The sequence below is a fragment of the Alexandromys fortis genome, unplaced genomic scaffold (assembly GCF_014885135.2).
Source record: "Alexandromys fortis isolate MF-2015 unplaced genomic scaffold, M_Fortis_MF-2015_v1.1 scaffold_125, whole genome shotgun sequence".
Taxonomy (NCBI): Eukaryota; Metazoa; Chordata; class Mammalia; order Rodentia; family Cricetidae; genus Alexandromys; species Alexandromys fortis.
The window spans coordinates 304,299-317,817 of record NW_026068026.1 but is presented as its reverse complement, the minus strand read 5'-3'; the positions used below and the strand labels follow the sequence as shown (position 1 = coordinate 317,817).

At 55.8% G+C, this 13,519-nt stretch overlaps 2 protein-coding genes across 2 annotated transcripts; one reads left to right on the top strand and one right to left on the bottom strand.

The window, feature by feature from the left end:
• Window positions 1-3,573: 3,573 nt before the first annotated feature.
• Ndufa4l2 (NDUFA4 mitochondrial complex associated like 2) lies at window positions 3,574-5,662 on the top strand. The gene is made up of 4 exons (XM_050163914.1): window positions 3,574-3,665; window positions 4,004-4,092; window positions 4,788-4,845; window positions 4,964-5,662. The coding sequence occupies exons 1-4, from the start codon at window positions 3,609-3,611 to the stop codon at window positions 5,018-5,020; spliced, it is 261 nt and encodes an 86-aa protein (XP_050019871.1). The 5' UTR covers window positions 3,574-3,608; the 3' UTR covers window positions 5,021-5,662.
• Window positions 5,663-5,831: 169 nt separating this feature from the next.
• Window positions 5,832-11,044, bottom strand: Shmt2 (serine hydroxymethyltransferase 2). Its single transcript, XM_050163913.1, has 12 exons — window positions 10,888-11,044; window positions 9,329-9,526; window positions 8,817-8,896; window positions 8,455-8,655; window positions 8,109-8,190; window positions 7,842-7,964; window positions 7,614-7,753; window positions 7,251-7,416; window positions 6,949-7,048; window positions 6,712-6,867; window positions 6,519-6,626; window positions 5,832-6,418 (listed from the first exon to the last, which is right to left on the bottom strand). Exons 1-12 carry the CDS (start codon window positions 10,918-10,920, stop codon window positions 6,291-6,293), a joined length of 1,515 nt encoding a protein of 504 aa, XP_050019870.1. The 5' UTR covers window positions 10,921-11,044; the 3' UTR covers window positions 5,832-6,290.
• Between the last annotated feature and the right edge of the window lie 2,475 nt (window positions 11,045-13,519).

The window sequence follows — 13,519 nt, the reverse complement described above, 5'->3', positions numbered from 1 at the left end:
TGTGAGCTGCGCGGCAGCATGTACCCGAATGACAGTGTGACGCCCGCGCCCGCGTGTGCGCGCGTTCCCGTGCACGACAGCCTCTGATTGAGTCTCCCGCCCCCGCTTCTTTCTCTCTCCATTTCTATTCCTCTCTCCTTTCCCGGCCGGCTCGCCGTCCGCATCATCTCCATCCATTATTGAAGAAACAGCCGCGTCCTCTCCAATCACATCAACACCCCGCCCCCTCCCTGTTCTGCTCGCCCCTTGGCTCTCTGGCTGCCAGGGAGGAGGGGATGCCCAGGCATAGCGGGAGCCCTGGGCAGAAGTGGGTTCATGACCCTGTGCCCGGGTCTGAGCGAGGCACCGGGACACCAGGGTCCCTAGCGGTGAGCGCTTTGCATAAACAGATGGCGCGGGCGTCTTTGTCTCGCTTACTAGCCTGCTTGCCGCTAGGCTCCTGGCTCCACTTCTGTCTGGCTGCTGCAGTCACGATCATCTCAGAGCCTCAGGACCCAGCGCCCTTAATAGTGGCAGCGGGGGTCAAGGACCCCCGAGGCTCCTGAGCATATGCAGGGCTTTGTGGCGTCCCTCTCGGGCGCCCTCTCCAGTACCTCAGCTGCAGCGGGAAGACAGAGGCTGCAGCGAGGTGACAGGAATGTGGAAGTGATGGGAGGGGACCCTGAGCAATGCCCCCAAAGTGTCCGCGAGCTGTTCCACTGGGTTGCTGCAACTCCCCAGGGACGGGTACTAAACCACAGAATAGAAATAAAGAACGGATGGGTGGGAGGGAAGAAGGGAGAGAGAGGAGGGAGGGAGGGGGGGCATTTGCAAAGAGACCACAGCAAGGTGTAAGGGGGAAGGAGAGACACAGAGAAGCAGACACGAAAGGACAAAGCTAGGTGGATGGGTCGGGAGCAGAGTGTCAAGGAGAAGCAGACATACCGAAAGACACAGAGCTAGAGACAGTCTGAAGAGCAGCAGAAAGAAGTCAACCGGGGTCTTAGGGAAGGCCAAGTCAGAGGCAAGTCCCCACAGTACTAGAGCAGAGATGAAGTCCCAAGTGTGTGAGGTCAGCCTAGAGAGAGAATTCAGCCTGAACCTGGATGCTGTCCACACCTGGCGAGCTAGAGCCCTCGCCCCATCTGTGTCCTCTGACTAGCCAGAAGAGAGGAGGCTGAGAGGGTCCTACCTCGGTTGCACGAGCAAGTCACTGGGCACAGACCGGTGTGCACAGCACACTCCAGGCGCAGACTTGAGCAAACACTGGAAATGCAGAGCACTCTCTGCCCGATAGGGGGAGCCCGAGACCTCTTCTCTGAACTTGAGAGCGGCTCGGCCTCCAGAGGGCACCCGCACCCACGGACACCCCCCCCCCCCCCCCCCCCCCCCCCCCCCCCCCCCCCCCCCCCCCCCCCCCCCCCCCCCCCCCCCCCCCCCCCCCCCCTGCAATCTGCTCGCTCTGGAGAGCCCAGCTGCATTTGACTTGCTACACCGCCAGCCACACGGATTAGTAGCCCGGAGCGGTTTAGAGTTGAAGAGTCTGGTCCTCTTGGGACCACGGGTTGTGCCTAATCCTCGGCTAACGACTCCTGTTGTCCCTCACCTGCTGGGCCAGCACGGTCTGAGTTACTATAGGGGAAAATGTAGGGGAGGATATGGGGTGAGACTTGGAACCCCAAAGACCACCATCCAGATAGGGGAACATAGAAGGGGAGGGGTTTCAGAGATAGGCACACAGAGGTCCGGATCAGGAGCAGACGAAGTGTCAAGAAACTGAGGAAAGGCAAGAGCAGAAGTGATAATATAATATCTGAGTTTAAGACCGGACAATATCTGAGCTTAAGAGCAAACTGGATTAAAAAAAAATTTTTTTTTAAATGGGGCTGGAGAGATGGTTCAGCGGTTAAGAGAAGTGGCTGCTTATGCAGAGGACTGGGGTTCAATTCTCAGCACCCACATGGCAGCTCATTCCTGCCTGTAATTCCAGTTTCAGAGTATCCCACACCCTCACACAGATAAACATGCAGGCAAAAGCTCTAATGCACATGAAATAATAATTTAAAAAATTAAACAAAAGAGCGGACTGGAGACCCAAGGGAGGAGAAACCTGCTACCTCCATGTACCAGGACAGGCTCTGGGTCTCTCTCCCCAGGCCTAAGTCACCAGAAAGAGGCAAGCGAGGGCCCAAGAGCAAAGGCCAGATGTCCCTCCCGGAGTCCGGACTCCCCAGCTGTACTACAGAGTACCACCAGATGCGCAGCCCAGCTGGGCAGCTGTTGGAGTTTAAGCTTCAAGATTGGTATTTAGCACCACCCCCACCCCAATCTCCAGCGGTTCCGGCTCGGGGGGGGGGGGGATACTGGTGAGGGACACATCCTCCCTGGCCCAACCCTAAAGGTGCTGATGCTCCAGACTGTGACATCCCATCAGCCCCCCTCCACCACCCCACCCCCACCCCCATCTCAGCGAGTCTCTGTCTCTTTGTTCTCGCCATGTCTCTGACACTTTATCTCATTATCCGCCGGAGGGAGGCGGAGAGCCCGGACCCCGCAGCCTAATTACGGCGGAGCTTGTCAGCTCAAGGGGCGGGCGGGAGAGGTGTCGGTGCGTGAGGAGGGGAGGGGCCCCTCAGAAAGGGTTGTCCCCTTCCCTGTACCCCAGGGAAGCAGTGGCGGGTACGTGGCTCATCCCTGCTGGGTGCCCACCATAGAACGAGTTCTTTAGGGCAGAAATGGGGGAGCTTCGCATGATCCGGGAGCAGAAGCTAAGTGGGAGGGCGTGATAGAAATTAACATGAGAGAGGGAGATGAGGTTCACCCTGTGTCCCCAAAACCAGTCCTCCGAAGATGGAGGGTGGGGGGAACTTCCTGCCCTGGCAATACAGGTATACTTGAACTGACTGTTCTCTCTTCGCTGTTTCGACATCCCTTCCAGCCTTCTAAAGTCGGCCTCCTTCGTTCAGAGCTCCCTCCCTGGAGAGAGCTCTGCCTTCTGTCTCAGGCCCCCAGACTGCCCCAGCCATTGTCTTACTTTTTGAACAGTGCAGAGATTCATGCACCTACAGCCTCCACCCCTAACTACCCCAGGCCAACCACAACTCAGCGGAACTGCCCTGGAACAAGAGGCGCTGGGGGCGCTAGCAATGCTCACTTGCCTCCCGCCTCCTCCAACTGCATGTGCTGAGGCAGAACCTGTATTCTCAAGGCCTGCTGGCTCCTGGGAGGCTCCAGGGGTGTGGGGAAAAACGCTAGCGATGCCCTCGCTGTTCCTTGGTCTCTCCCGTGGACATTCCACATCCCTGTTTTGCTAGAGGGCTGTCTGCTTGCCTGTCCCGCATCGGGGTCCCCCTTCAGTCTCTGGGTGCCAGAGGGCCTTCTCCCTCAGATACCCAAAGACTCAAGTATAATGATGTCTCGTGGGCCAGGATTCCCCCATCTGTAGGAGAGAGTTGGGAAGGAGAAATTTCAAGGCTTCCCAACGCTCTCTAGTCTTCTTTGGACCTGGAATTGCTGGGAGGAAACAAGCTGGGTGGGGCTGGCTGGGCTGGGCTGACCCCTCCCCGATGGGGGGCGGCACCCCAGGGAGAGGAATAGAACAGATCCAGCGGAGAACACACTGGAAAAAGATGGCAGGAACCAGTTCAGGGGCCCGCTTCTACCGGCAGATAAAAAGACACCCCGGGGTGAGTTCAGTCCCAGATCCTCACTTCCCTCTTACGACCCCACCTCTCAAGACCCCCAGACCCTGCCTCCGGTCTAGTTTCCATAATGCTCCCAAATCTTCCCAGAGGCATCCCACATTCTGTCTCTGCAGTAAATCCATATCCCTGGAATCTACCTTGGGCCAGCTCATGTCGGGCAAGGGAGCGTGGAAAATGTGGTTGGGGGTTTCAGGTCTCGCTCCCAGAAGGGAAGGCGGACCCGACCTTGGATGAATAAGAGGGACACAAAGGCCTGTACAGGACGAGTGGGTGGGAACTGGGCGGGGTTCGGACCCCAGACCACCTGGCTCTTTCTGCAGCTCATCCCAATGATCGGCTTCATCTGCCTGGGCATGGGCAGTGCTGGGCTCTATCTGCTTCGACTGGCGCTGCGTAGCCCGGATGTCTGGTAACTACAGGGCTTGGGAGGCAAGCAGGGGTCCTGGGCGGAGCAAAATGGGACTGCTTAGGATTAACGGTAACTAATGGGTGACCCTAGAAGGGGTCCCTTGGTCTACGCCCTTATTTCCACTCTTACCACCCAGCATTTCAGAGGGCAGAAATGCCTGATCTGAGAGACCCTCCTCGCCCATCTGGACCACCTGGTGGCTCACTTGTCAGTGGCTAGCCACGTGGGGCGACTGGAATCCCATCCCGCTCGCCACAGGGTTGCCATGGCGACACAGCTCTATTGGCCACATCTGGCTTTTAGGTACCTCTGTGCCTGCCCAGAAGTGCTGGAGGTCTGGCAGTGTGGGGCTCTGGGGCTCTCTGGTGGCAGTGAGACTTCATGTCCTGCCAGAAGCATCAATAGGACCTTTGACAAGGCCACTCTGACCCTAAAACTTGAGGTGTACCACCAAAGTCCTGCTTTTCAGGGTTTCTACTGGCTCCTAGGACTCTGAGTGGTTAACCTAGAGGCAGAAAGCCTGGGGAATCCATGGACTAGACATGTAACCAGATGCTAACATGCCCCCTTCTGTCAATCTCAAGGAAATGTGCTCCCCTCTCCAGGGTAGGAAACCAGGTGTGGTGACACTAAGGTCTTTAATGCCAGTGTCCTGGTCCCCAGAAAAGACCCTAACCTTCCTATCCCCCTTACAGCTGGGACAGAAAGAACCCAGAGCCCTGGAACCGAGTGAGTCCTAACGACCAGTACAAGGTGACTATGGACCTAAAGTGCCCCCCTCCACCTCCTTCCTGGCCCGAGACCTGTACCCCACACACAGCAAGTAAGGGAGGCAAGAGACACTCCTTCAATCTCCTTTCCCTCCCCACAGTTCCTCGCTGTTTCCACTGACTACAAGAAGCTGAAGAAGGACCGGCCAGACTTCTAAGGCAGGGCTCAAGGATGCCATGGAAATCACGCGCTTCTTCCATTCGCTGTCCCAGACTCTAGCCACGTCCAGCTTCTGCTTACATGGGCTGGATTCCCACGCGGAAGGGGGGTGGCTCCACCCTCATCCTCCTCCCTTGCTCCCAGTAGAGGAAGAACCTCTGACCCTCAGCTTGAGTCCCACGGTGGGGGTGGGTAATCAAAGCTGCAGGCAGATGCTGGGGTTGACCCAAAAGGCCCAAGCTAGCCCCTCTCCACTCCTGCCCCCCACGGCTAACTGGGCGTGGCAAGGCTACGTGTTGAACGTGACAGACGTGTGCCAACAGCAAGCAGGGGCCTGAGTGCCAAGCGACGTGGCAGGCCCCACGTTAGTGCAAGTTTTGAGCAAGGTCTAGGGGGAGTGGCTGCCCAGGCTCGACCGGGCTCGTCCTGGCTACCCAGCTTGCCTAGGATGGAGAGCCTCTACCAGGCAGCTTGTCCTTTCCTGCCCAAGCCGGTGCCTCCCATCAATGGCACCCCCTCCCACCTTGCACCTGGGCCTCCCTGTGCTTTCTCCCCACCCCTCCCTTCCCTTGCTCCTCAGTCCCTGGGGATCAAACAGAAGCAGCCGTGGGCAAAATACAATTTCATTTAACAAATTGAATTTGCTGCGCCTGCTAATCACGTCTGGTGTCGGCTCTGATCAGAGACAGAGCGGGGAGGCTACAGCCCCGGGGGTCCTTATGGTGGTGGGAGGAAGGAGAAATACATGTTAAGGGAGTCGAATCCCTGGCTGGCCCAGGGGACCCCTCCCACAGTAATAGGAACTCTGGGCAGGTTAGCTTTTTATTAGATAAAAACAGGAAGGAGGGTGTCTGCCCACCCCTTCCTCGGGCTCAGCACTCAAGTCCCCCTACCCAAGAAAGAGCAAGAGTCTAACACTGAGATATGGCAGAGGGCCGGGGCAGACAGCTGAGGGGGTGTTGCGTGTGATGGTGTATACCTGCAACCCCAGCACTTGGGAAGTGGAGGTAGGAAGGTCAGTTCAAGGCCAGCCTCAGCTTCGTGAGACCCTGTCTCAAAGACAAGCTGGGTGTGTGTTGGGGGCTTCTTCTAGAAATGGCTACAGAACAGAAATCTCACCTACAAATTCCAGGAGGGGGCTTATGCCTGGCTCTTGCCCTAAACAGAAGGCCTTCCTCCCTCTACCGAAACCCAGAAAGATCAGTGGTGGGTGTCTCTTTTGTGGTCCGGGTAGGAGAAAGAAAGGTAACTTCCAGTCTGCGTGGTCCTCAGCGTTCATCAAATCCAGGCATCGGGAAGGCCCTGGCAAACTGCTCCACCTGTTGCCTGAGGCTGGCCAAACGCTGCCTTGTCTCCGGGTCTTTGAGCAGGAAGGACTTGAAATCCTGGAGCTTGGCTGAAAGCAGTAAGGAGTATGAGATGTCAGAGCTCTAGACAAGCAGCAGGGAGGACAATGGGTGCAAACTCCTCGGCTGGGGCCCTTTGCGGCCACTCACCAGTCTTGCGCTTCACCTCCAAGCCAATGTTGACTCCTTCATCGATGAAATCAACGACCCTACGGAAGTCATCCTCGCGGAACTGCCGAGAAGTCAATGCTGGGGCGCCTGGGAGTGGAGCAGACAGACAGTCAGCCTAGTCAGGATCATGAGTGTGGCCAGGAGCCTCCCCTCCCCAGACCCCAGGCCTCACCGAGCCGCAGGCCCCCGGGAGTGATGGCACTGCGGTCTCCAGGGCACGTGTTCTTGTTGGCAGTGATGGACACAAGCTCCAACACCCGCTCCGCTCGGGCTCCGTCCAGGCCCTTGGGTCGCAGGTCCACCAGCACCAGGTGGGTGTCAGTGCCACCTTAGGGGGACAGTAAACAGAGATTGGGGAGTTTGGGGCCTCTCTTGAGGGCACAAAGGCATTCACCCACCGCTGGCTTACCCGACACCAGTGAGTAGCCTCGCTTGAGCAGGGCATCAGCCATAGCCTGAGCGTTCCTCAGCACCTGTAAGGAGTACTCCCGGAACATGGGGGTGCGGGCCTGCAGATAAGACAGCACCCCGTCACCCCAGGGCTGAGAACAGGCCCTGTTTAGGACTTGAACTAAGCAAGACTCCAACCCCAACCTTGCTGCCTCCCACCTTAGCCACTTCCCTTCCATCTGCCTCAGCCTCAGCTACAAGGTAAGGAAGCAAAGCCTCTGGACCAATGCACCCCGACACGAGGGAAGGAGGCTCCCCGACCTGTTTGAGGGCCACAGCTACTGCAGCAATGGCATGGTTGTGGGGGCCCCCCTGTAAGGATGGGAACACAGCAAAGTTGATTCGGTCCTCAAAAGTGTAAGGGATCTCTTGGCCAGTCTTGGGGTCTACAGTCCGCACTCCCTTCCGGTAAAAGATGAGCCCTGACCTATGTGGAAGACAAGTAGTTGGGATCTAAGCCAGTGACAGGCAATGGGGACAGAGGAGACGGCTCCTTTGGACACTCAGAGGCTCTGAGGCCCCTCAACTGTGCTTGATGCACTGAACCCCAGTGGTCGAAGGGTCCAGCCTCACTCCACCCACCCTCAAGTTCCCTAGCAAGGTCTAACCCCAGGTAGTTCTGACCTGGCCCCTCGAAGAGTCTTGTGAGTGGTGGTGGTGACAACGTCTGCATACTTGAAAGGTGAAGGGATGACCTTGGCAGCCACAAGGCCACTGATGTGGGCCATGTCTGCCAGCAGGTGTGCCTTGACCTCATCGCAAACCTGGGCAGGTAGAGAGACGTGCCTCAGCCTGGGGAAGCCATCCTTCCCGGCCCCACTCCCCACCCTTGCTCTCCAGCCCCTCACCAACCTCTCTCATGCGGGCATAGTCAATGAGGCGGGCATAGGCACTGGTACCAGCAATGATGAGCCGTGGTCGGAAAAGCCGAGCGGTCAATGCCAATTGGTCGTAGTCAATGAGGCCGGTTTGGGGCTGGATAAATAGATAAGTAGCTAAAGCCTTCAAGTGGCAGCAGGTGCAGCTCATGCTCCCTGGGGCTGAAGACTGGACCTCCAGGTCCTCCCACTGGCCAAGAACAAACCCCCAGGGCCAGTGCTCAGGCCGTAGGACACTTACGTTGAGCTTATAGGGCATAGATTCGAAGAAGATGGATGTAGCAGAGATCCGTTTGACATCAGACATGTAGCCATGCGTGAGACTAGAAAGAAAAGAATCTCAAAGTGAAATAACTTCACTTAACCAGCCGCTTCCAGCCCACCTCCACACACCCGTCCCCGGAACACTGGTTCCAGTCCGCCCCTGTCTCCACAGTGCGCTCCCCTGGATGTTAGGATCTTGCTCTCCTCCTCTGTAGCATGGGACAGGTATGTTCCATCCTCACAGGACCTGATATGTATTCTCTAACTCCCATCCCACGTCATTACTGCCCACCGAACCCATCATCCATCCTAGCCATACTCACTGGCCCCCGTCGGGCAGGTCCAACCCCATGATTCGATCATGGGGCTGAAGAAGAGCTGTATAGGCAGCCAGATTGGCTGGAGACCCCGAGTATGGCTGGACATTGACTCCCCACTGTGCAGGATCCAGGTCAAAGGCTTCCAAGGCCCGGCGCTGGCAGAGCAGCTCGATCTCATCCACAACTTCTGCTCCTCCATAGTATCTACCACGGAGAGGGTACATAAGGGCACAGAGAAAGGACACTTGGCCAGAAGCCAAGGGCTGGGACGGTCACCTTCGTAAGCACTAATGGGCTCAAGAAGGCTCTGCCACTGGGAGTGCCATCCCTGATGCTGCCCTCCAGCCCATCGGTCTAGCCCTCACCTCTTGCCAGGGTAACCCTCCGAGTACTTGTTGTTCAGACAGGACCCCAGGGCCTCCAGCGCAGCTCGGCTGCAGAAGTTCTGGGGTGGTGGGGGGGGGGCAGTGTCAGAAGGCAATGAGCCCCTTCCCCTGGACTCCCACCATCCCACCCCTGCCAGAGCCCACAGGCTGGGGGGTTAGGGGAGAGACAGGCTACAGAAAAAGCTCTAGGACTCTGGGTTCCTTGCCAGGCACAAGGCAGGACCAGAAGCAGCGTTCTCAAACTCAGCTGCCATGATAGATGGTCCCAGTAAGGCCAACTGTCCACTCAACCTGTGTTTCCTCTTTCTTCTGACAAGAGGGGGAGACAGGGAAGAAATGAAACTCTAGGGGCTCCAGAAGCTCCATCAACTGGATGCTTCTGAGGGCAGTCCAGAGAGCGGGAGAAGACCCCGGAGAAACGACAGGAAGATGGCGTGTTACTTCCTGCACTCACAGTAGCTGGGTCCTCGGCCCACATCCTCACACCCTACCTCTGAGGCGATGAGTTCCAGGCCGCGGCACTGCCTGTCTTTCTCCCTCTGCAGTAGCTCCCACACCTCAGGGTCACTGTCTGCCAGAGTCTCCTGGCCTGTCCAGCCTCCAGCTGCTTCCCCAGCCTGTGTCTGGGCCACCTTGCTGTGCTGAGCCCGAGAAGCCATCCAGACCAGCTGACCACATCGCTGCAGAGGCTTATAGGGCAAGAAAGCCAGGATTAATTAAAAATTGTCCAGACCTCTCCCGATCGCCCTCGGCCACGGGTACAGAGAGCCCTCTGGCCAAGCTGGCAGCCTGGTCCAGCCAGTAAACTCGGTTCTCACCACCCCCACCTTCACCTTGAAAATCAAGTTCTAGCATCAAGGTTCAGATGACTATCCAAAGGGCAGTTTTGATCAGCTCTACTCAACCCCCTCCAAAGCTCCCTCCACCCAACCCCGGGAGTCGCTCTGTCAAGTCACAGAGCAAAGCTTGCCCTCCAGAAGTCCATATCCCCCAAATTCAGAAGAGAAATACTGAGAATTCAGGGTCGTCCCCACACAGGAACAAAAGGGTCTTCCTGGCCCTGGAGCGGTGGCTCTGAGGTTAAGGGCACTTGTTGCTCTTGTACAAGGCAAAGGACAAGAGGTTCAGCTCCCAGCACCCACATGGCAGCTCACAACCATTTGTAACTCCAGTTCCAGGATACCTGCAGGAACTCTGTGGGTACCCAAGCATGCCATGTGATGGACATACATACATGAAGGCAGAATACGGACATAAAGGGGGAGGACCTCCTGCACAGCCTCCCTAAGAGACTACCCAATGAGAGAAGACACCAAGTTAACAGGGCTTAATGCCACAGGCTGTAAGGATAGTTTCCAGAGCAACGAAAGTAGAACAGACTTTTAAGCAGTTCTTGGAAAGAGGTGTGTACTGGCGGGAGTGGGGGTAGAGTGACGGTGTTTGCCCAGAAGGAAGCCAAAATCTTAATTTTCTCTCTCTCTCTCTCTCTCTCTCTCTCTCTCTCTCTCTCTCTCTCTCTCTCTCTCTCTCTCTCTCTCTCNCTCTCTCTCTCTCTCTCTCTCTCTCTCTCTCTCTCTCTCTCTCTCTCTCTCTCTCTCTCTCTCTCTCTCACACACACACACACACACACACACCACCCCCCTACTTCCTTCCGCCCACGCTGCAGCGGGACCCCTGCCTGACGAAAGCACGGAGGCTCGGTTGCATCATCTCCATAACTCCGAGCTGGCGGGAAAAATGAAACTAGCACATCGAAGCCGGGAACCCCACTTGTTCGCTAGGACACTGCTAACGCAGGGTCTGCGGACCTCTACCTGAAGCCGTGTGAACGGTGCGATCACAGACCCTGGGACGTCTGGTCGCCAGGACTAGGGGCCCAGGCACCGCACGTGCGTCCAGGTCTCTCAGGGATTTCCTGGTTAAGCATCTGCTCCCCGAGGCCCCAGAACACGTGCGGTGAAGGAGCCAGGGGAACCCCACTTTGTGAAGAGGAACTAAAGTGGGGTGGGCCTTTCCACTGGCCCTCCAGTATCCAGAATCCAGTTCTTACCCGAGTGGTCCAAAGCCAAGAGAAGGGCACCATCGCTACCGGAGGTCACAGAATGACCAGCCACCAACTCCGGCCCAGAGTAGTAACAGGGGAGGGGTCGGAAGCCGACTGACCTTAGAGCGCAGGCGCGAGAAAAATACCCCCGTGAAGTTCGAGTTAAAGGGGAGTTACCCGCGCATGCGTACTCTCTAGAATATGGCCTTCTGGGAATTGTAGTTTTTATTCTTATTTTGCATCTGTACCTCCGGGTTTCCTGAAAGAGTCTTGAAGCTCAGGGTCGTTATTATTGTTGTTGCTGTTGTCGTTGTTTTTCCCGCCAGTTGTTGGTTTCTTTGGTTTGTTTGTTTGGTTGGTTGGTTTGTGTCTACCAAGTAGCCAGATTAACTATAAAATCCTCTGGGAGATTCAGAGACACTTCCAGAAGGTAAAGAACTATGGCACAGTGGGAGCTGATATAATTTGAAAGGGTAGAAGACCCAAGCCCCTGCTTTAGGATTACAGCAAAACAACCTCGCCGGTCCTCAGTTTTCTTCACTTGTAAAACCATGATGAAATAATTGTTGTGGCCCACGCTTGTCATTCCAGCACTAACAGGATTAGGAGTTCAAGGCTAGCCTCAGCTACCTATAAAATTAGAGGCCAGTGCACCAAATGTGAGCCTGGTCACACCCTGGCCCCCAAACACAATACAAGAGTGTATGGCAGGGATGAAATGAAGCTTTACTTGTGAACAAGCTCCCTGTGGATCGTCTTCCTGACTCAAAACTGCTTCCTTCGTGGCCCGTCAGCCGAGGCAAAGTAAGCCGCTCCTCCTCTGGCCATCCCAGGGTGCAGGTGCCTTTCAGTACTTATTCACAGACTATCCCAGCAATCACCAAGTTCTTGAACCTGATCGGAGTAAATCTTTTAATGAGGCACTCATTGACCTCTCCAAGGGAAGATTCTGCATGAGCTGGGGATATCTTAAAACCTCTAGTTCAGCCAGTCGGTGATAGAGCATGCATTTAATCCTAGCACTCCAGAGGCAGACAGGTAGGTCTCCGTGAGTTCAAGACCAACCTAGTCTACAGAGTGAGTTCCAGGACAGGCTCCAAGGCTACAGAGAAAAACCAAAACAGACAAACAAAACAACAACAAAAACAAAACAAAACAAACAAAAAACAAAAAAAAACCCCTTCTAGTTCAATGTCTCTCAAAGACAGCAATGAAGACACACAACCAAACCTCCCTTGGGGATTCCAGCAAGCACTTTTTGTGAGGAGCATTACCCTATACAGCCATTTTATACATTTATTCATTCAACTGACATTGAGCCATGCTAGGTGTGCCTTAACCCTGGGGGGGGGGGCATGAAGAACTAAACAGGGGCAGAGAGTCCAGCAGCTCACTTTTCTCACACACTGGATGCATAAGGAAGAGAGGAGAATAGGTGGACAGAGCCTTGGAGGAGGAATGTTTGAGTCGCGAGAGAGGAGGATGATCCACGGAAGGACGTGTGATCTTTTCCACAGTGCTACAGACAGAATATAGAGTGTAGTCGCAAGCCTGCTCGGTCCAGTCACTGCCACCCTCAGCTGTCCCACCTGGGTCTCACATGAAGTGTCTGAGTATCTTTTAGGGCTGTCTCTCCAGAGCTTCAGTTCTCTCGGGCAACTCCGGGCAACTCCGGCACCAGGCCCAGGAGAGGGAAACCAGTCCATCTTCCTTCTCCTCTCATTCCGACCCGGCTACGTATCCGTATCCTCCTTCATTTATTTGTGTATTGAACCCCTTCGGCATGCTAGGTAAGAGCTCCATCCCCATCTCTACATATTTATTTTCTCCCCGTGATTTTTTACTCTCAGACATGTCGGGGTCAGATCCGCCCCTATACTCAGTATCAGACTACGCTGTGGGCAATCCTGTGGAGGGCACTGCTCTCTTTTCCGTGGGCACCTTTACCCGGAACTCCAGAGAAGTCTGGCTGAAGAGGAAGAGAGACTCTCTGTTTCAGCTTTTCAGCACCACCACCCCCAAGGCCCAGCCAGGGGGGTCCCAAGGGGAGGGGGGCTGCTGAGCTGAGAACTGCTAATGAAGCTGCAGCCAATTAACGCCCGGGCCAGGGTTGGGGGCGGATAAAATTAGCAGCCAAGGCTGCAGGAGGGAGCTGAAGGCGGAGGTGGAGGGGTGGGCAGCTGGCTGAAGGGGGCCGCTTGCTAGCGGCTACCAGCCGCGACTCAGCCCCGCCCTCCAAACCTGCACTCGTCCCTTCCCCCATCACCTCCTCCCAATGTTCCCTCCCTCCCTCAGCCGTCTGCAAACTCAGCGCCCACGAAATTAGGAAGGAAAAGGAAGATCGATGACTCCAGATGCCGCAAACACCGTTCCCCTTCCCTCCCAACCTTCTCTTTCCCTCCAGCCTCGTGGATGGAGCCTAGCCGCCTTTTAGCACTCCGTCCCGTTCAAGGTCTTAAACCTCCGTTCCTCCAAGTCTCCCAAATACACTGCCGGAAGTCCACCTTAGGTCTAATCCCCATTCTATCTGCCTTCACTAACATTCACCCTCCTTAGAGAGAGATAATGCCCACCTGGGTGACGTTTACCCATTGGTCGATCACTCCTTGATCAGGTCTCAAATGGGCACAGGTGCTGG

Bases quoted from the DNA above. Each gene is read 5' to 3' on its own strand.
- Ndufa4l2 (XM_050163914.1), top strand. From the start codon at position 3,609: ATGGCAGGAACCAGTTCAGGGGCCCGCTTCTACCGGCAGATAAAAAGA. The intron at 3,666-4,003 runs GTGAGTTCAGTC...CTCTTTCTGCAG, and splicing joins AGATAAAAAGACACCCCGGG to CTCATCCCAATGATCGGCTT. The intron at 4,846-4,963 runs GTGACTATGGAC...CCCTCCCCACAG, and splicing joins GTCCTAACGACCAGTACAAG to TTCCTCGCTGTTTCCACTGA.
- Shmt2 (XM_050163913.1), bottom strand. From the start codon at position 10,920: ATGGTGCCCTTCTCTTGGCTTTGGACCACTCGG. The intron at 8,897-9,328 runs GTAGGGTGTGAG...CCACCACCCCAG, and splicing joins TGGAACTCATCGCCTCAGAG to AACTTCTGCAGCCGAGCTGC. The intron at 6,868-6,948 runs GTAAGCCAGCGG...TGTCCCCCTAAG, and splicing joins AGGCTACTCACTGGTGTCGG to GTGGCACTGACACCCACCTG.